At 38.0% G+C, this 21,881-nt stretch overlaps 1 protein-coding gene across 3 annotated transcripts in view; it reads right to left on the minus strand.

Annotated features, from left to right (window-relative positions):
• E(z) (histone-lysine N-methyltransferase E(z)) overlaps positions 1 to 21,881 on the minus strand; it is a 104,573-nt gene that overhangs the window by 11,719 nt on the left and 70,973 nt on the right. For all 3 annotated transcript variants that reach the window (XM_071659262.1, XM_071659270.1, XM_071659277.1), the window contains 6 exons: positions 15,826 to 16,127; positions 12,076 to 12,201; positions 11,018 to 11,153; positions 8,547 to 8,717; positions 6,337 to 6,519; positions 5,060 to 5,225 (listed from right to left, as the gene is read on the minus strand). In XM_071659262.1, the coding sequence (XP_071515363.1) occupies positions 5,060 to 5,225; positions 6,337 to 6,519; positions 8,547 to 8,717; positions 11,018 to 11,153; positions 12,076 to 12,201; positions 15,826 to 16,127 (1,084 nt within the window). The remainder of the gene's footprint in view (positions 1 to 5,059; positions 5,226 to 6,336; positions 6,520 to 8,546; positions 8,718 to 11,017; positions 11,154 to 12,075; positions 12,202 to 15,825; positions 16,128 to 21,881) is intronic.

Below are 21,881 nucleotides of genomic sequence, written 5' to 3' on the forward strand. Positions count from 1 at the left end.
AATGCATGACCTACCAATTATTTAGATACTCACAAAAATAAAGCAGGAAATGGGTGGTAGATGGAAGAGCTAAAGAGCCCTTCCCCTGGAAAGCAACACTGTTGAAGGTGCCAACAGACTCCTCTGGTGGCAAGTAAAAGAAACGAGCAGTCACAGCCACCAGATATGAATGCACCTGCATGGCTGGCCATGTGAATCTGAGAGGTTTATCTGCAGTTCTTCAACTAACGGGGGATAATTTAGATAGGTGCAATTCACAAAAATAATTTTGAAACCATGTTAAAACTGTGACACTAGTGTACAGGAACTTTTCTTTAGGGATTGGAAAGAATACTATCCATATATATCTCCTGTGTTTTGAAGATGGTGTCCAAAGTGGGTGAGAGCAAGAGTTTGGAAATCCTCCTCCTCTACATCAATACTAACTTAAAGTACCATTGGAAAACAGAACCAAGCGAAGATCACTAATTTCAGCACATTCATGACAGCTCAAAAGCAGAGGGATGCAAGTGAGGCAGCTGTCCATTTGTTTCTGACACTTACTTTGCTAAAGCAAAACAGATCATAAGTAAAGAAAATACTATCTCTGAAAAGAGCTTCAACAATATCTAACTCTTTATCCATATTTTGTCATCACAGACAGTAAAGAGCAGCAGCAGCAGAGGAATGGATATCGTTAATCTAATACTTGTGTAATTTTTGTTCTATATGAATTCAAAATCTTATAAGTCTAGGGTATGTACCATTTACAACAAAATTTGGTGATTTAAAGATTGGTTTACTCTTTAATTTCAATCAGAGAAATTTTTCTTATTAAGCTGCTGTAAGATGACAAGTCAAGGATTTTTAGTAAATTTGCTACCGATTGTGTTTTCTTATATTTGTAATTTTTTGAGTCTGAGTAGGTATTCTATCAACAATATATGAGTTTCTTCCTTTCTAAAATGGTCTTTTCTACCTGCTTCTGCAATGAAAAGTTTTTCCTATCATTCTTGAGTTCAACTTTTAGCTTCATATCTGCTTTCTGAATAATTAATTTAGTTCAAAACTTTTAAAGCAGCAACATGATCACCATTGGAATTCATACATTTTGGTGAATCCAAAGAAAGATGAGCTCACTTGTCTTCACTTCCCATATTTTATGCATATAGGTTCTTGTACAGTTTCCTTTAAAATGTCTAAAAGACTGACAATGGAAACACTTCATGGATCTTGGAATGAAAGTATTGTTTTAGAAGAGTAAAACCCTTGTAGATGATGTACTAAGGACTAGGATGATAGACTTTCATATTCAAGTTTTAGACTAGGATGTTAGACTTTCATATTCATATTTTAGTACATACTCATATGTAACAATGGTAGTCCTTCTGTAGGTAAAAAAATTCCACATGTATTTGTTAAAAGTCCTACATGAAGTCTGCCTAACAAGAACTCTGTAGTTCCAATGTAATAAACTGTTCTGAATGCTAAAAAGATTGTATTCCTCTTTGACTTTTAATATGTTGTGTGACTTAACAACATCACTAGAACATGTCAATCATTATCTTGCCCCTAAAACTTTTCAATTAACTTTGATTTAGAAAACAATAATTAATATACTTCTGTGAGAAGAAATTTCAAACTCTTCTTTAACATTAGTTAAAAATATTTACATCTTTTAAACTTCAGGCATTTCCACTTTCAGAAAAAGGAAAAGTACTTTTTAATTGAGCCTAAGTGTATATGATTACTTCCCAAAAAGAGGCCAAGGTGTCTATTCTAACCAAATGGGGATACAGCTGACCTATTCCAGCCATTTAGATAAGAAAAAAAAAAAGGCAAACAGGGCTCAAAACAGGAGTGACCAGCAAGTCATAAAAAGTAAGGACAGTAATATGTTGGTTCTCCTCTCTAGCAAATATGGCTTACATCAACCACCAGGAGTAATCCACCCTCACACAGTAAGGAAGGAAATGAATCATTCAAAATACCTTTTAAGACATGCTTGAGACAGAACGAACTGGAACACCATGGTATACATGAGTTATACACAGTCAGTGGGCTAAACCAGGGCATATGAAGTGGTCAAGAAAAACCATGGAAAGGTTTGTGGGGCTTGGCTGTGTGGATATGAAGGTCTGTTTTGAGGCATTATACATAACAGCTACTGAATGGATGAGAGCAAATGAGGCCATGTTTTGTCTGTTCCTTGCACAACCTTACTAATGAGGGAAATGGTGAACATGAAAGAAAATAAATCTTTAAATCTCAAATTCCCAAAGAAAATGTAAGAGAATCATTTTGTCATAACCAATCTACAGCTTGCAGATGAAAAATCTTCGTATTATAAGACAGATCTGAAAAGGAAAGAAATGTGCAGAAAGGGAATAAATCTGTTTACCTTATGGAATGCTCTATGCAAGAAAAACTGTTTTAAAACAAATATAGGATTCAGCATTGTACAATGAGTACTGAAAGTCTAATATTACACAGCTGAATACCTATCAATCATACATTTTAAATTCTAAAACCATTACAGAAACCAATATCCTATACATAAACATGACAAACTGTCCTGGTTTCTTGTAATAATGCACCCATCTGATGGAATGATCCCGAGATCATTTACAGGATTTATACAATACCTTAAAAATATGGATATAAGAAGCTAGGAATTGGCTGTTAACTGCCATCCACAAGTGAGCTGTTAACTGCCATCCACAAGTGAAAACGAAGATCCTCTACTTCCAAATTACTTTTATCCTTCCTTTGCTGCACATGAATGTTTATATTTTTTAAGGGTAAACAAAATAAGAGCTACATTCAGTGACTTGTAGCAAAAAAAAAAGGGATATTTGCTCCTGCACATGAATTTTAACCTTAAAGCTATAGTGATGATGTGACACCAGTCATAAAAGTTTGACATCAAACTTACCTGCAGTCTGGAATACACTAAATTATATAGGGCATCAGAAAGTTGTCATCACTACATATTAAACAACCCTAAGAATTGGGAAGAAAGAATCCTACCCACATATTTCCTGAGTGTTGTAGAAAGACACTTTATGGGGCAGGAGATTGGGGGACTGGAAATCCTCCCCTTTTGTAATATCACTTTCTAAAAGTAGGAACAGAAGAAGGAGCCAAGTGAGGAATTTTCCTTGAAGGTACAGTTCCTGATGCTACCTTGTTAAGATGGGATAGGTGAGCACATAAAAGAAAAAATACATGTTAATACACCAAGGATGTTGAAGTAACCACATACTCGAGCTATCACCAGTGAGTCCTCACAGTACACTCCTGGCAACAACAGTTTTCTTTTTCTTAAGAAAATCACGTTTAAGTACACAAATGCATGCATACATTTTGTTCTCTGCTTCTGGCAATGGGCAATAAAATGAATGAAAATGAAGTTTAGATAAATTTGAAACATGAGAGACATGGGGCTTACAAGGTGGATAATACATATGCTACAAATGCATGAATATTTAGGGGGTACATCATGAAAGCAAACTGTGGAGAAGGTAATATATGTGTTACAAATATGCATATCAAAACCCTGAAAAAATTATGAAAGGTGAAAGGAAAAGTAAATTAGTACAAACTTCCATATTTGCAAGAAAGAGTAGTTTCAATTTGCCAGAAACAGATGAAGAGAAGGCCTCATTCACTCACATCCATTCTCTTGCTATGGTGTGTAATGTGCCAAACCACAGCCCCCTATCCCCATGTCCTACAAACCTTTCCATGGTTTCCCCAGGCTACTTTATATGTCCTGGTTCAGTCCATTGGCAGCACATAGTCCTTTGTACACCTCTCACCCTCCTGCATGTTTATGCCCCACATACTCAAAATCGCTTTTACTCTATCCTTTCATCTTGTTCCCTCCCCTTCTGACATATATCCTCTCTGTCGACCTCTCCATACTCATTCTTTTCATACATCCAAACCATGACAAAACGTCCTTACCACACCTTTCTCTTACCCCATCATTATTTCCAAAATCAAACCTCCACATACTGTTCTCAAATTTATTTAATTTCCAACACATCCATCCTCTGTACATTTTCATCTATAGCCAATGCCCATCATCTATACACCATTTTCACCCTTCCAGACAGTGACCTCTTATTCCACACATTCCTTAGGTATCTAAAACATCCTAATTCCTCTAAGTTCCAAATTTAAATTCACATCCTAACTAACCTGACTCTCTACTGATAACACAAAACCCTAGCTATATCTCCCTCACCATCCCATCCAAGAACAATTTAAACAGCACTGGTGACATCACACACTCCATCCACAGGATCATCTTCACCTGGAACCTCCCATCCTCCTCTTTACCTACTCGCACATATGCTGTTCTCCTTTAAAAAAACTTCTCGCTATTTGTAAAAGCTTTCCTCTCATACCATATACTCATAACACCATCCACAAAGCATCTCTATCAAACTATCATACGTTTTCTCCAGATCCATAAATGCCACATACAGATCCTTCTGTTTCTCTAAGTATATTTCATGTGATAAACTGTTTTAAAAATTATCTAAAACATATTTCTAATGGTGTACAATACAGGAGAGAGTAGGATGAGATTTTGCTTGGTCAAAGACCCATAAATTGTCAAGTTATGAAACATTGTTAAGAATGTCTACAAGACTGTGCCTAAATAAATCAGCAAGTATACGAAATATAAATATGAACAGTTCGATCATGGGATGTTCAGAGTTAACAATATAATACAGGAAACTGCAGATTGTGGTGCATAAGAGTATTGACACTCAGTTTACGAGGGTGAACGTTATACATGATATATATATATTATTGGTCCATATTCCTGGAATGCCAATATTTCTTGGGGTAAAAATAAAATCAATTTAATTTCCTACCCTCATTTCAACATCTCTGAGTACCAATATGCCACTTCCTATTGTACATCCATAAATTTTTATGACTCATCTCTAGCTTTAACATAACTTTCTACGTCTCTTTATTTCTCTGATGTTTCAGCTAGTATTTATCATCCTGAAATATAATTTCAACTAAGTTATTCTTCAGTATAAAACAAACAACATACCTATAATCAAAGAACAGCTCTTCTCCAGACTGGATATGCCTCTTTGCAAAGATACCAATGCGATGGTCACCATTAACCATCATGACTTTGGCATAGCAATTGGGGTTTATCGAGTGATTAGCAAATCGAATCTTATTTCCCTTACGTGTTGCATCCACAACAAAGTCTGAAACAATTCATCCTATTACTGGAAATATACATATCAGTCTTAACCAATAACCTTCATCTAACCACCCAACATAAAAAGGTTAACATCAAATTTTTTATATTTTGCACATTAAAAGCTTAATACAATACCTGTGGCAATAAAATTTTTTTAAATCAATGAATCAGAAGCCAATCAATACCTATTATTTCAAACAAAAAAAGAAAGTATTGAAATTTTTTTCTTTTCCTTCGTTCAATGGAGCTGGATGAGTCTCTGGAAAAGGTGTCTTTCTGAAAGGGGTCCTGGGGTATGGAAGAGTTATATTTTTCATGCTGTTACAGGAAATTGTAAAGTGAATAATATTTCAGTCAAAATTATAAAGCAAACAATAGTAATCCAGGTCATGAAATTACCCTAAACTGAGAGAAAATTGAAGTGGCCTGACCTACCATAACCAATCATAACCAAGACTAAGTTTGCTTCAGTGTAAGCATCAGAAAGGTTCACATCACACCAAACTGTTCTCTATTATTCTGTCAAAACATTATTACAGAAAAGATCCACACTAAGTATCATTTTTGTCCCGTAAGATCAAAAGACAAACAGCTGACTTTCTGTGGTTAATCTTACATAAAATACTAAAATAGAATTAAAAGTTAATGACCAACACAAGACTCACACACTTTAAAACTGCAGAAAGAGCAAAATCTGACCATCAGTGACTTGACAAATCTTTCATGAATGAATCACCCTATCAGTACAAGATACTTCATACAAGTACCACAACCCAATCAATATCACATGACAGGTAACTACATCACCCTAGTTTGCATATTATCTACATCCTTTCTATGTCTGCACCAATGAGGAAATTTCTGCTTCATCTACCACAAATAAGCATTCGACACTATAATACAATCCCTCTAACTTATCTCCATCACATTATTAAACCTTCTGTGTTATCCCTATCTCTATGCTACTAATCTATAGCCCAATATTACACTGCCTTATATTTTCACTACAAATCTACAAAGTATTATGGAAACTTTCTCTTTATGTTACTTCTAATGTCCATTACTTATGATTAATCCTGCAATCTCTATACTGCAAAAAGAAACTGTTAACTCACCATTATTAAGGTTAAACAGGAAAGAGCACATATATTTGTCATAAACTTTGCCACGACGATCAGCCTCATCTTGGGAGATTATTTCACCACAGTATTCAGAGATAAATTCATTTTTTTGTGCAGAGTCTTTGAGGTATATACCCCATCCAGCCACATCTGATGGGGCCATTAGAAGGTGTTTATCTGCCCAAACAAAAAGCATTATCAGACAAACTCTCACTGAATTTTAAAATGAATAAACTATAAATACTAGTGGTTGATACACAATTATATAATACTGTGGACAACTGTAGATATAGCAAGAAAAAATATATTAATATGTGTTTACATGAAGAATGTTGTGTACATGCCTCCAGGTTTTTTTATGTTAGCCTACACAAAAGATGCCCCAATAAGAGCCATCTCAGGTGAACAAAAAACTGGGGACAGGAAAAAGCATGAAAAAAGTAATCAGAACACCTCCAGTACTTGCTGACCTGCCTCAAGAGAGGGGTTAAAAGTTACAGGAAGGGGGAAAGAAGGAAGAAAATAACACAGCTTTGCTGTTCAAAGCGATAAGGCAATTTCACTATGTTTAACCCTTGTGTGGCCTGTTTCTAATCAGAAATCAAGGGAAATGGCAGTCAGATGCATAACACACAAGTTTCAACCTTTGGTAGCAAAGATACATGCAGACAGCTCATGAGAGCTGTCCAAAATACTAAATGTTAAAAAGAGGTAATATCTGGTAAAGAATGGAAGGCTTTTGATTCCCCTCTGGTTTATAAAAAAGTGGAGGAAAAAATTTTTAGTAAGCAGTAGTCCATACTAGGAGAATAAGCCCATGAAGCTTTCGACTCATTCAAACCCAAAGTATCATAAAAATCTTTAACCCAAATTTCATATCCCAGACAGACAGCTTCATCAAGCACCAGTCTTAACGGAAAAAATCAAACTGTCTTCCCAATCTTGCAGTCCATCTAAAAATTCTAGAATTTACATATTTATACCTTAGACACACTTAAATCCTCAGTGTCTTGGACTTTCCTTTACACCCTTCTTCCACTCCTGACAGCAAAGTTCCCTCTATTAATCCTCCAACACCTTATTTTCTTGTTCTTTCTCTTCTCCCCTTACTCCTTACCTATCCAATGTTTTTCTCCAAGTTCAAGCATGCAGAATAACAGGAAAAACTGCAACTAACTTTTGAAAATTTTGATAATAAAACTAAATAATTACTGGAAAAATGTAACCACTTGGGCAGCTAATAGGTAGCACCCACACCATTTACACCCTTGAAAAGAAGTGCTGACAAGGCTTATGACAGGTACCCCTTTCTGCTGTGTTGAATCTTACGACAATGGCTCAGTATTACTCTTCATCCTGTATAAGCATGATAATAATGCTATGCATATCTATATATAAAAAGAAAAGTAGGTCCTTGATTTGTATTTCATGATACCATTCATCAAATTTCTTTAAGTGCACTGAATCCTAGTGCTGTGTTCAATATAAAAATCAGTGTGATGTGGTGTGAATCAAGTGTCAGTAAGATGTGCTGTGAATTGAGTGTTAGTAAATGAAATAAGCATATGTCACTTCTTTTCATATGACTTAAAAAGCTTCTTCCCATCACTGTTGTTTACCTTGGCAACACTTCTTTTCTTTTCTATATACACCTATCCCTCATTTTACGAGGGATCACTGTATGCGATTTTGCTATTCTGCGAGGAACTTACTTCTACCAGTCTCTCTTTTTATGAAGTCAAAATTCACTACTATACAGGTGTGTGATAGAAAGCACACCAAAACTTTGGTGGAGTTGGCAGCTGGAGTAGGCCTGGGTCTTGGGTTTACTGGTTTGCTATATGCAATTTCTCTTTGGGCAAGGTTTTCACAAAACAAACTCCTGCATAAAGCAAGGAATGAGTGTACTTTTATTTCCAAAGCAAAACACTGTTTCATCACATTAATCCTGCAGTCCAACTACATAACAGTAACCTCATTTGTATGACTGCTGAACCTAATTTGTAATTCTTTAGCAGATGTTTCACACGATTTTTTTTTATTCTTGATTCTTCAGAGGTAATAGGGATAAAAATGTTTGAAAATGATAAATAAAGGTTATCATTTTATGACTATCATCACATTATAAATGGATGAAATTTTTTTCTTACACATTACAAAAAAAAGAAGAAAAAAAAGAAAGACTTTCATGAGATGCAACTTACGTAATCCCCGCTGAACAGAAACATTTTTGCAGGTAATCTTATTTATGGAAAATTCATGGGCACCACACGTAACGCAAAGATCAGGATCACACTCTCGCACAGCAAGGAAGCATGGACACTGCTTGGTGTTACAAGAAGCTTTACACCGACACCCAGGAAAACGGTTTTGACCTGCAAACACCAATTTTACATTAATCGTGAAAACTATACCACAAAAATTTACAATACCTACAACACAGATCACAGTAAGTAATACTGATTTTAAGACATATTTGGTACAAGAAGCAAAATAATAATACAAGAATAATGATAGATAAAAACATGTAAAATGCTACTATATTCTTAGGTACAATTCTGCTAATGTATCAATGTTGCAAAGGAGCAAAAATAGCTTAATCCCTTAATTACCACAATCGTAGCTAGTTGTCAATGCTAAAGTAGTGGTAGGCACTACTTTAAACTGAAATTTTTTTTATACTCATACAAGTGGTATTGTATATACTGTCTAGTTCCAAAAATAAGGGAAGAGTTAGACTAGATGGACCTGCTCATCTGAAAACTTGTCCTAGAATAGTCATCATTCATTATCTTAAAACTTTATTTATTACACTCAATACACATTTAACACTTTATTGTGCCTGGCCAATGATTATGAAAATATCCATCTATCTTTGACTCTATTCCCATCTACAATGGGTACTCCATCTATCAGCTTATTATCTTTGACTAATCCCGATTACAATGGGTGCATAAAATGCACACATGCACCTCTTATAAGAATTACTTTTACAGAACTGAAGTCACAAACCTTGCAAACTAGCAGCACTGGAAGAACATCCGCTTCTCTTAGATTTGCTACCTTGTTACTCATTATCTATATACTAGTACAGCCCCACGGTATGAATAATACATGACTCTAAAGGCTTCATTTGCAACAATTTTACTTACCTTGTGAAAGTCAAACTTTCTGCCAAAATTTATTGCAGATGCCTAGATAAATTTCAAAAATAATATCCCAATATAAGAACATATATATCCCTGGGGATAGAGGAGAAAGAATACTTCCCACGTATTCCCTGCGTGTCGTAGAAGGCGACTAAAAGGGGAGGGAGCGGGTGGCTGGAAATCCTCCCATTTTTTTTTTTAATTTTCCAAAAGAAGGAACTGAGAAGGGGGCCAGGTGAGGATATTCCCTCAAAGGCCCAGTCCTTTGTTCTTAACGCTACCTCGCTGATGCGGGAAATGGCGAATAGCATGAAAGGAAAAAGAAAAAAAAAAAGAACATATACAAAAAATACAGGTCCAAAACACTGTTCTAATGAAGAGATTTCATGGTTTACCTTTACTTCATCTCATATTCGTAATGTAAATGATGAACTTGTAAATGCATGTCTACGAGTACAGACCATACTCAGGTATATGCCTGTCAGTTCATGACATGCTATCTGAACACCTACTGAACTATATAGAAACAGTGATGTCCAGATTCTTGATACAGGGATAAGCATGAATCCACTTTGGTCATTCATACATATTCAATTCTATATGTCAGTACAGTATGATGATCTAAGCCTTGTGTAACTCCAAAATGGCTGAGTAGTTTCTAAAACTTCAAAATGCACTCTTTATGTAGCCCCTTATAAAACATGCCTCCCCTGATCAAGGAAGTATGAGAATTATTCAAAGTAGGACAACTGTTAAAGGGAAAACCTCTCTGAAACTAATGTTAAGAGCAATATTCAAACTTAACCTCATACATATCAAGTAACTGTATATGCTATTTAAATGACTTGTAATACATATCCCTGGGGATAGGGGAGAAAGAATACTTCCCACGTGTCCTGCATGTCATAAAGGCGACTAAAAGGGGAGGGAGCGGGGGGCTGGGAATCCTCCCGCCTCATTTTTTAATTTTCCAAAAGAAGGAACAAAGAGGCCAAGTGAGGATGTTCCCCTCTAAGGCTCAGTCCTCTGTCCTTAACGCTGCCTCGCTAATGCGGGAAATGGCAAATATGTATGAAAAAAAAGTATAATTTTTTTATATATATTTCATCATTTGAAGTTATGAGTTAGTCTCCCAAGTCTAAACCCAATATACACTATCTAGGATCCATACCTGACTTAACTCTAGAACTCTTTAACTTCAAGTAACTTCTTAACTCCCCATACCATGGTTTGAAGAATCATTACCTATACAAAAATTGGTTTTAATATATCTTTAACAATAAACAGTTCAGTACAACTTGACTATGGGTCTATATAAATCATGTGCAGTTCCAAGTCTATAATCATTCTCAAGGTGGAAATTCTTTATCCTGAAAATGTCTTACTTTATCTTCGCATCTTTCTAATAAAATAATTTCATATCAATAATTTTACTTTTTAAATTCTCTATCTTCATGCTCACCAGTGCTACTATAAAAAAGAAAACTTATTGTTGGTTACTTCAGTGTTAGAGACTGTTTACTTACAATCAGGACTGCAGTTACAAAATTTTTCACAAAAGTTTTGGGTCATTACACAAGCACAATTCTGGTCACAGGGTTGATTGGGATGGTCACACGGAGAATAGTTATAAACATGGTTGCTGGATGAGTCTTTCTTCAGCTGCAAGTGGGATACATAAAACTATGACAGACTTCATAAGAAAACAATCATTATAAACATTTTTTTTTTTTTTTTTTTTTTTTTTATACTTTGTCGCTGTCTCCCGCGTTTGCGAGGTAGCACAAGGAAACAGACGAAAGAAATGGCCCAACCCACCCCATACACATGTACATACACACGTCCACACACGCAAATATACATACCTACACAGCTTTCCTTGGTTTACCCCGGACGCTTCACATGCCTTGATTCAATCCACTGACAGCACGTCAACCCCTGTATACCACATTGCTCCAATTCACTCTATTCCTTGCCCTCCTTTCACCCTCCTGCATGTTCAGGCCCCGATCACACAAAATCCTTTTCACTCCATCTTTCCACCTCCAATTTGGTCTCCCTCTTCTCCTCGTTCCCTCCACCTCCGACACATATATCCTCTTGGTCAATCTTTCCTCACTCATTCTCTCCATGTGCCCAAACCATTTCAAAACACCCTCTTCTGCTCTCTCAACCACGCTCTTTTTATTTCCACACATCTCTCTTACCCTTACGTTACTTACTCGATCAAACCACCTCACACCACACATTGTCCTCAAACATCTCATTTCCAGCACATCCATCCTCCTGCGCACAACTCTATCCATAGCCCACGCCTCGCAACCATACAACATATGTTGACATTTAAAGAACATCACACTAATCTAAATTGCAATTTTTGGTAGTAGCAAATCTACTGTGCTTGAGCATGCCTTGAAAATAAAACTAGAACTAAACATTTAAATCTATTTTAGTCATAAATTTCATTTCATAATCACCAAACATTTGAAATTATAAAAATATTCATTTCTATTCAGTACTTTCCATAAACATTCATCTTCACTGACCTCAAGATTTCAGCATCACTGTGACAAGGGTTACACACCTGAATCTTTCTACAGTGCATTGACCAGAGGCGATGCTTCTTCTTCTTCTTGCGCGGAGGAGTGTTGTCCTTAACACTGGCATCAGCAGGTAAGTCTGTGGCTTCCTTTTGTGCAAAGTAGTACACCTGAAGCCAAGACAGAACTCAGTCATGCATCATATTAATACATCTTATAACAAGAAAGTACTTGATCACTGCTTATTGTGTCTGAAATTTCAAAACATAAATAAGAAAACCATGAAAAGATCTGTGGGGCCTGGATGTGGATAGGGAGCTGCATTACACATGACAGCTTGAGACCGAAAGGGAATAAATGTGGCCTGTTTTTGTCTGTTTTCCTAGCACTACCTTGCTGATGCAGGGGGTGGTGATGCTGTTTCCTGTAATGGACAAAGGCAAGCAAATATGAATATGTACATGTGTATACATGTAAATGTCTGTGTATGTGTATATGATGATATGTATATGTATGTATATATGCATGTATGTATGTATGTATATATGTGTGTATATGAGTGGATGGGTCTTTCTTTGTCATTTTCTGGCACTACCTCACTGATGCAGGAAACAGCAATCAGGTATAATAATATATATAATATAAAACAAGAAAATATTACACATACATGAATGGAGAGTGTAGTTTCAGAGACATGTACGTCTGGAAGGATAGAATTTAAGATTGGGTTAGGAAGGCAGTTATTGAGAACCTGTCAAGTTACTACTGTGCTTATGTGCTTAATCAATCTTTTGTTTGTTGGGTAAACAAGGTCTGCGAGTAGACTGCTATAGTGTGGAGCAAAGGTAAGTTTTTATTTCAACAGGAAGGCTGGTGGCTGGTTATGGTGTAGTTTTAGTGGAAGAACTGGGTGCCAAACATACTGAAGATGATACTTGAAGTATTTTTGTTTCATTGCACATGTGCTGAGTGTTGTGGGAGATAACCTTCTGCAAACACCCTCCACTTATACTGTAAATTACAATGTCATGAAATCAATAACATTCACACAATACTCAATACTTCTTTGAAGGAATACTGAAATACAGGTTCCCTTCTAAATTGCAGTTTCAATAGTTAGGAAGCAATGTTTTGCAATCAAAAGATTCTGTTCATGATGCCAACCCTTAGTGATTTGCAAAGCATGATCCACTTAGAAAAGCCATCAGCAGAGATCATTATTTTAGACTGATTTCGCATGTTAAAAATGTAAGATCAATGTTTCACCTCTATAATAGCTACATAAAGACTGCTGAATTGATAATCTTAATGGACTGGTAAATATTAGCCAAAGCATGGAGTATATGTTGTAACTATAAAGAAAATGGTGGTATGTATAACTTATATCAATTGACTTACACAACTGGAAACTGTTGTTCAATTACTCAACACAAAATCTAATAAAATAATGCAATCAGGGTTTGGTTTGTAAACATTTTTCCAACCTGCATAATGTTATGGTGGTGGGAAGTTGTAATCGAATATCCTAAGCTCACAGAGGGGAAAAAAAAACAGGTCTTCAAAGGGAATGAATGCTAGGTTGTTATGGGGAAAAGATGCTACCCAAATCCTATTAAGCAAAGAAGAGAAAAGCACCAGCCTTTAAGGCAGCTGAAGATCACTTTATCCTTCTCCTACATGATATTGTGTAGGGAAACTTTTAAGTGCAACCCTATATCAGTCTAACATGCAAAGAAGCCCCCAAGCACTATAATGGAAAAACAGCCAGTCTTGTTGAAACTGGAGGATAAAGCAGGATAACTCCTACACTATACAAGGACCATTTCCATTCAACCATTTTCTTCAACAGATCAACCACTACCTCATGATGAAGAGCTTGGCCTTTCCCACCAGAATTAAGACATTCAAATGTGACAGTAATGTTCCAGCTGCCCAACTCCATGTCCCTCCCTCAGCTTCTTGAACATTTAACACTCTTAACACATTCACAACACCAACATTTTTCAGGAAGTCTGTGATAAGGTCACGCCATCTGTGATCAATTCTAGCTGGAAAAGCATCCAGTAGTACATGGTGAATGACTTCTGTGATTTCCCCACCATCCATAAGGAAGCCTCCAGGACTGGTAAGTATGCCCAAAATGTTGGAGAATGATGCTTTCTGGATCTAAAGGAAAAAACAGCAGAGCAACTACTAGAGTCACACAAAGAGCTTATGTAAAAATTGCAGTTCAGTGAGAGCAACAAAGAAAGTGATGAGGAGCCAATGATGCCTCAATTGGCAACAATTCAGCAATGGTCTTTCACCCTCTCAATCTTAACTACATATGGCACATGATTTACAGCTGAGTACTAGCTACGTGTCATTTGTTCTACACTTTCGTGCCTGCATCTGAAGAAACCAATGGTTTCTTTACTCTCTAATGACATGTACAGAATATTATCCACAAGGCTCACTTACCTAAAGAAAACCATAAAGGAAGGTCATCTTATGCTCCCTGTCATTCCACATAGTGTAATAAATGTTTTTGGGAGTTCATATGACAATATCATATTTAGATATATCAGCTAAGATACATTTATGACTGATTTTAAATAAAATGATTAACCCTTTGATAAGGCAGACAATTTTTCCATGCACTGAGGAGGCAAAAAAAAAAAGCTCTTAAGGTTGTTATTATGATAACTAAAATGTACATTTTCAAATAAAATTATATACAACTGGAGCCAGTGAAGTATTATCCCTATTACTGTGAACTCTCTAATTCATGCTGTATCGCTTCCAAGTGTTTGAGGTTCTCCGAGAGTATTTTTAGGCATACCAAGTGAGATGTGTAGTAATAAGTGCTCCAGGTGCTACTGGACTGGGCTGCAATGGACTAAGGTCACTAGAGGGAAAGGGAGGTGCACTAGTGTTATTTATGTCACCCCCTGAATCATTTGCATTCCCATGAATATCTCTAACATTCCTTCCAGACTTATTTACTGAGGATGTGGTAAGTAATGGGGTAGCAGTGAACAACAAAAAAAGAATGCACTCTGCCGGTTGGTAAGAAATAAATTGACTGCTATTTTGCAGACATCATAAAAATATGAATTATAAGCACAGAAATACAAAGATTATGAAGATATAATTTACTTTTTCATTAAATTTTGTTTTTGACATCAAAAATATAAAGGAAAAACACAGTTTTTTTATTTGTCACTTGTTAAAGTCCAAAACGTTGCAAGTCAAAGCATGACAGTTTGACGCCCATGTGTGTTTCTCATCTACTTCAAAATATTCACGTTAAGTTCTGAGGTCACATTCATCCAAGATGAGCAAGTTAATAAAAAGGTTTTGAGGTCACACACATACAAGGCAAGCAAATCCCTACACTATGCAATATCAATATCTTTTTTTAATCCACAAACTCATCTGACTTAAAAAAATTTTTAACTGCATCCTTACAAGCAGGAATTATCAATCATGTTCCCAAGCCTTCCAGCTGCATATCCATAATGGTAAATTCAGAGGAAATTTCCCTTGCTACGTCTATAGCTATTTTCAAACCGCAGTACCATGTCACTTAAGTGTGAGATCTGGGACAATTTTAAGAACCAAATACATCTAAAAAGCATGCAAAAAGAAGTTTGTCTTGTTTCAACCTAAAGTGTGTATGTGAGCATGTGTGTGTGTGTGTGTGTGTGTGTGTGTGTGTGTGTGTGTGTGTATAAGTGTTGTGTATTTGAGAATGTGTAATTCATGGGCAAAAACTTATATTTAACATGAAATGATTGTAGTACTGAACTCACCTGCTGACAAGTCTTGGTGAGGATGACCTGAGAAATGGCACAGTAGTTATTCAAAAACACCTTGTGCAACACTCGAAACAATGAAGCCTCTGAGCCAAGCCATGTTCCAAGGTTGCAGGGATCACCTGAGTCCATTAATTTGGCTGCTACAGTATCAGGGGTGATTGGTTTTGTATAGACATATTTGTTGTTTGTGCGTATAGTATCTGCATCCGTGCCTATCACTCGTTTGTTATGCACACTACCCAGGCTACCATTGCTATTCACTGATAACACAGATGCTTTGCAATCAAAATCAACACCTGCAACAGCAACATTTTGTTCAATTAATACTGAGAAGAATAAATGATTTAAGCACAAAAACACAAAATCTGGCATAACATTTGAGTAAGCAAGTGAAATTAATTTTTCAGACCTCACATAGATCTACTAAAATGCATAAAGGGGGCCTCAAGTTGCTCAATTGATGTTTTCTCATTAGGAACTGAAATTCAGCTTATCTATGGAAAAGCCAAGACTCTAGTGCTGAAGCACTGCATGACTTAAATATGTAAAATTAGATCAATCTATTTTGTGACAGAGTTGGCATGCAACATAAGTCTCACCCTTCTGTATGATGACTTAGGAGCTTGGTTATCCTCTAGATGTTATAAAGAGGAACATGATGTCACACTGCTAAAGAGTCAACTCCAATAAAGTTTATGTCTACTTTTTCATCCAAAATTCCTTAACTTCAGGCAAAACAAGTATTTATATTACCTATGTTCTAACACATGTAATACTACACTGAAGTAAGAGAAACTAAAAAAAAGTATTAATATGAATGCAGAAGCTGGTGACTGAGTTTGGTAAAGTGTGTGGAAGAAGAAAGTTAAGAGTAAATGTGAATAAGAGCAAGGTTATTAGGTACAGTAGGGTTGAGGGTCAAGTCAATTGGGAGGTGAGTTTGAATGGAGAAAAACTGGAGGAAGTGAAGTGTTTTAGATATCTGGGAGTGGATCTGGCAGCGGATGGAACCATGGAAGCAGAAGTGGATCATAGGGTGGGGGAGGGGGCGAAAATTCTGGGGGCCTTGAAGAATGTGTGGAAGTTGAGAACATTATCTCGGAAAGCAAAAATGGGTATGTTTGAAGGAATAGTGGTTCCAACAATGTTGTATGGTTGCGAGGCGTGGGCTATGGATAGAGTTGTGCGCAGGAGGATGGATGTGCTGGAAATGAGATGTTTGAGGACAATGTGTGGTGTGAGGTGGTTTGATCGAGTGAGTAACGTAAGGGTAAGAGAGATGTGTGGAAATAAAAAGAGCGTGGTTGAGAGAGCAGAAGAGGGTGTTTTGAAGTGGTTTGGGCACATGGAGAGAATGAGTGAGGAAAGATTGACCAAGAGGATATATGTGTCGGAGGTGGAGGGAACGAGGAGAAGAGGGAGACCAAATTGGAGGTGGAAAGATGGAGTGAAAAAGATTTTGTGTGATCGGGGCCTGAATATGCAGGAGGGTGAAAGGAGGGCAAGGAATAGAGTGAATTGGAGCAATGTGGTATACCGGGGTTGACGTGCTGTCAGTGGATTGAATCAAGGCATGTGAAGCGTCTGGGGTAAACCATGGAAAGCTGTGTAGGTATGTATATTTGCGTGTGTGGATGTATGTATGTTTGCGAGGTAGCGCAAGGAAACAGACGAAAGAAATGGCCCAACCCCCCCCCATACACATGTATATACATACGTCCACACACGCAAATATACATACCTACACAGCTTTCCATGGTTTACCCCAGACGCTTCACATGCCCTGCTTCAATCCACTGACAGCACGTCAACCCTGGTATACCACATCGCTCCAATTCACTCTATTCCTTGCCCTCCTTTCACCCTCCTGCATGTTCAGGCCCCGATCACACAAAATCTTTTTCACTCCATCTTTCCACCTCCAATTTGGTCTCCCTCTTCTCCTTGTTCCCTCCACCTCCGACACATATATCCTCTTGGTCAATCTTTCCTCACTCATCCTCTCCATGTGCCCAAACCACTTCAAAACACCCTCTTCTGCTCTCTCAACCACGCTCTTTTTATTTCCACACATCTCTCTTACCCTTACGTTACTCACTCGATCAAACCACCTCACACCACACATTGTCCTCAAACATCTCATTTCCAGCACATCCATCCTCCTGCGCACAACTCTATCCATAGCCCACGCCTCGCAACCATACAACATTGTTGGAACCACTATTCCTTCAAACATACCCATTTTTGCTTTCCGAGATAATGTTCTCAACTTCCACACATTCTTCAAGGCCCCCAGGATTTTCGCCCCCTCCCCCACCCTATGATCCACTTCCGCTTCCATGGTTCCATCCGCTGCCAGATCCACTCCCAGATATCTAAAACACTTCACTTCCTCCAAACTCACCTCCCAAACTCACCTTGCTCTTATTCACATTTACTCTTAACTTTCTTCTTCCACACACTTTTCCAAACTCAGTCACCAGCTTCTGCAGTTTCTCACATGAATCGGCCACCAGCGCTGTATCATCAGCGAACAACAACTGACTCACTTCCCAAGCTCTCTCATCCCCAACAGACTTCATACTTGCCCCTCTTTCCAAAACTCTAGCATTTACCTCCCTAACAACCCCATCCATAAACAAATTAAACAACCATGGAGACATCACACACCCCTGCCGCAAACCTACATTCACTGAGAACCAATCACTTTCCTCTCTTCCTACACGTACACATGCCTTACATCCTCGATAAAAACTTTTCACTGCTTCTAACAACTTGCCTCCCACACCATATATTCTTAATACCTTCCACAGAGCATCTCTATCAACTCTATCATATGCCTTCTCCAGATCCATAAATGCTACATACAAATCCATTTGCTTTTCTAAGTATTTCTCACATACATTCTTCAAAGCAAACACCTGATCCACACATCCTCTACCACTTCTGAAACCGCACTGCTCTTCCCCAATCTGATGCTCTGTACATGCCTTCACCCTCTCAATCAATACCCTCCCATATAATTTACCAGGAATACTCAACAAACTTATACCTCTGTAATTTGAGCACTCACTCTTATCCCCTTTGCCTTTGTACAATGGCACTATGCACGCATTCCGCCAATCCTCAGGCACCTCACCATGAGTCATACATACATTAAATAACCTTACCAACCAGTCAACAATACAGTCACCCCCTTTTTTAATAAATTCCACTGCAATACCATCCAAACCTGCTGCCTTGCCGGCTTTCATCTTCCGCAAAGCTTTTACTACCTCTTCTCTGTTTACCAAATCATTTTCCCTAACCCTCTCACTTTGCACACCACCTCGACCAAAACACCCTATATCTGCCACTCTGTCATCAGACACATTCAACAAACCTTCAAAATACTCATTCCATCTCCTTCTCACATCACCGCTACTTGTTATCACCTCCCCATTTACGCCCTTCACTGAAGTTCCCATTTGCTCCCTTGTCTTACGCACCCTATTTACCTCCTTCCAGAACATCTTTTTATTCTCCCTAAAATTTAATGATACTCTCTCACCCCAACTCTCATTTGCCCTTTTTTTCACCTCTTGCACCTTTCTCTTGACCTCCTGTCTCTTTCTTTTATACTTCTCCCACTCAATTGCATTTTTTCCCTGCAAAAATCGTCCAAATGCCTCTCTCTTCTCTTTCACTAATACTCTTACTTCTTCATCCCACCACTCACTACCCTTTCTAAACAGCCCACCTCCCACTCTTCTCATGCCACAAGCATCTTTTGCGCAATCCATCACTGATTCCCTAAATACATCCCATTCCTCCCCCACTCCCCTTACTTCCATTGTTCTCACCTTTTTCCATTCTGTACACAGTCTCTCCTGGTACTTCCCCACACAGGTCTCCTTCCCAAGCTCACTTACTCTCACCACCTTCTTCACCCCAACATTCACTCCTCTTTTCTGAAAACCCATACTAATCTTCACCTTAGCCTCCACAAGATAATGATCAGACATCCCTCCAGTTGCACCTCTCAGCACATTAACATCCAAAAGTCTCTCTTTCGCACGCCTGTCAATTAACACGTAATCCAATATATATATATATATATATATATATATATATATATATATATATATATATATATATTATTATTATTTTTTTTTTTTTTATATACTTTGTCGCTGTCTCCCGCGTTTGCGAGGTAGCGCAAGGAAACAGACGAAAGAAATGGCCCAACCCCCCCCCCCCCCATACACATGTACATACGTCCACACACGCAAATATACATACCTACACAGCTTTCCATGGTTACCCCAGACGCTTCACATGCCTTGATTCAATCCACTGACAGCACGTCAACCCCTGTATACCACATCGCTCCAATTCACTCTATTCCTTGCCCTCCTTTCACCCTCCTGCATGTTCAGGCCCCGATCACACAAAATCTTTTTCACTCCATCTTTCCACCTCCAATTTGGTCTCCCTCTTCTCCTCGTTCCCTCCACCTCCGACACATATATCCTCTTGGTCAATCTTTCCTCACTCATTCTCTCCATGTGCCCAAACCATTTCAAAACACCCTCTTCTGCTCTCTCAACCACGCTCTTTTTATTTCCACACATCTCTCTTACCCTTACGTTACTTACTCGATCAAACCACCTCACACCACACATTGTCCTCAAACATCTCATTTCCAGCACATCCATCCTCCTGCGCACATCTCTATCCATAGCCCACGCCTCGCATCCATACAACATTGTTGGAACCACTATTCCTTCAAACATACCCATTTTTGCTTTCCGAGATAATGTTCTCGACTTCCACACATTTTTCAAGGCTCCCAAAATTTTCGCCCCCTCCCCCACCCTATGATCCACTTCCGCTTCCATGGTTCCATCCGCTGACAGATCCACTCCCAGATATCTAAAACACTTCACTTCCTCCAGTTTTTCTCCATTCAAACTCACCTCCCAATTGACTTGACCCTCACCCCTACTGTACCTAATAACCTTGCTCTTATTTACATTTACTCTTAACTTTCTTCTTCCACACACTTTACCAAACTCAGTCACCAGCTTCTGCAGTTTCTCACATGAATCAGCCACCAGCGCTGTATCATCAGCGAACAACAACTGACTCACTTCCCAAGCTCTCTCATCCCCAACAGACTTCATACTTGCCCCTCTTTCCAGGACTCTTGCATTTACCTCCCTAACAACCCCATCCATAAACAAATTAAACAACCATGGAGACATCACACACCCCTGCCGCAAACCTACATTCACTGAGAACCAATATATATACATATATATACATGTTGGAAAGGATCACAATTTAGCGTGTGATCAAGATATTCCTATGAGTCCACGGGGAAAATGAAAAATGATAAGTTCCCAAGTGCACTTTCGTGTAATAATCACATCATCAGGGGAGACACAGGAGAGAAATATAAGTCAGTTGATAAACATCGAAGAGACAAAGCTAGGACGCCATTTGGACAATCGCATGTTTATCAAATGGCGTCCTAGCTTCATCTCTTTGATGTGTATCAACTGACTTATATTTCTCTCGTGTCTCCCCTGATGATGTGATTATTACATGAAAGTGCACTTGGGAACTTAACGTGTTCCATTTTCCCCTTGGACTCCTAGGGACATATATATATACATGACCACACATTCACATGTACATAAATATACATATCAACACATACATATACATACATATACATACATGTACATAGACATACACATATATACACATGTACATATTCATAACTGCTAGCCTTCAATCCATTCCCAGTGCCACCCTGCCCCACAGGAAGCAGCATTGCTTCAGCAAGGTAGCACCATGAAAACAGGCAAAAAAGGCCACATTCATTCACACCTAAGCTGAAAGGGTCTGCTATTACCTCTTCTACTGCTAACTTACTGACATTAGGCTACAGAATGAACTCAATCATAGGTCATGCATTACACCACTATCAGTTAGGGTTCTATGTATTTATGACAATCAAAGCCCCAATCAGTTATCATTAGGGAAAAATCCCATGAGGTTTA

The sequence above is a fragment of the Panulirus ornatus genome, chromosome 5 (genome assembly GCF_036320965.1).
Source record: "Panulirus ornatus isolate Po-2019 chromosome 5, ASM3632096v1, whole genome shotgun sequence".
Lineage (NCBI taxonomy): Eukaryota > Metazoa > Arthropoda > Malacostraca > Decapoda > Palinuridae > Panulirus > Panulirus ornatus.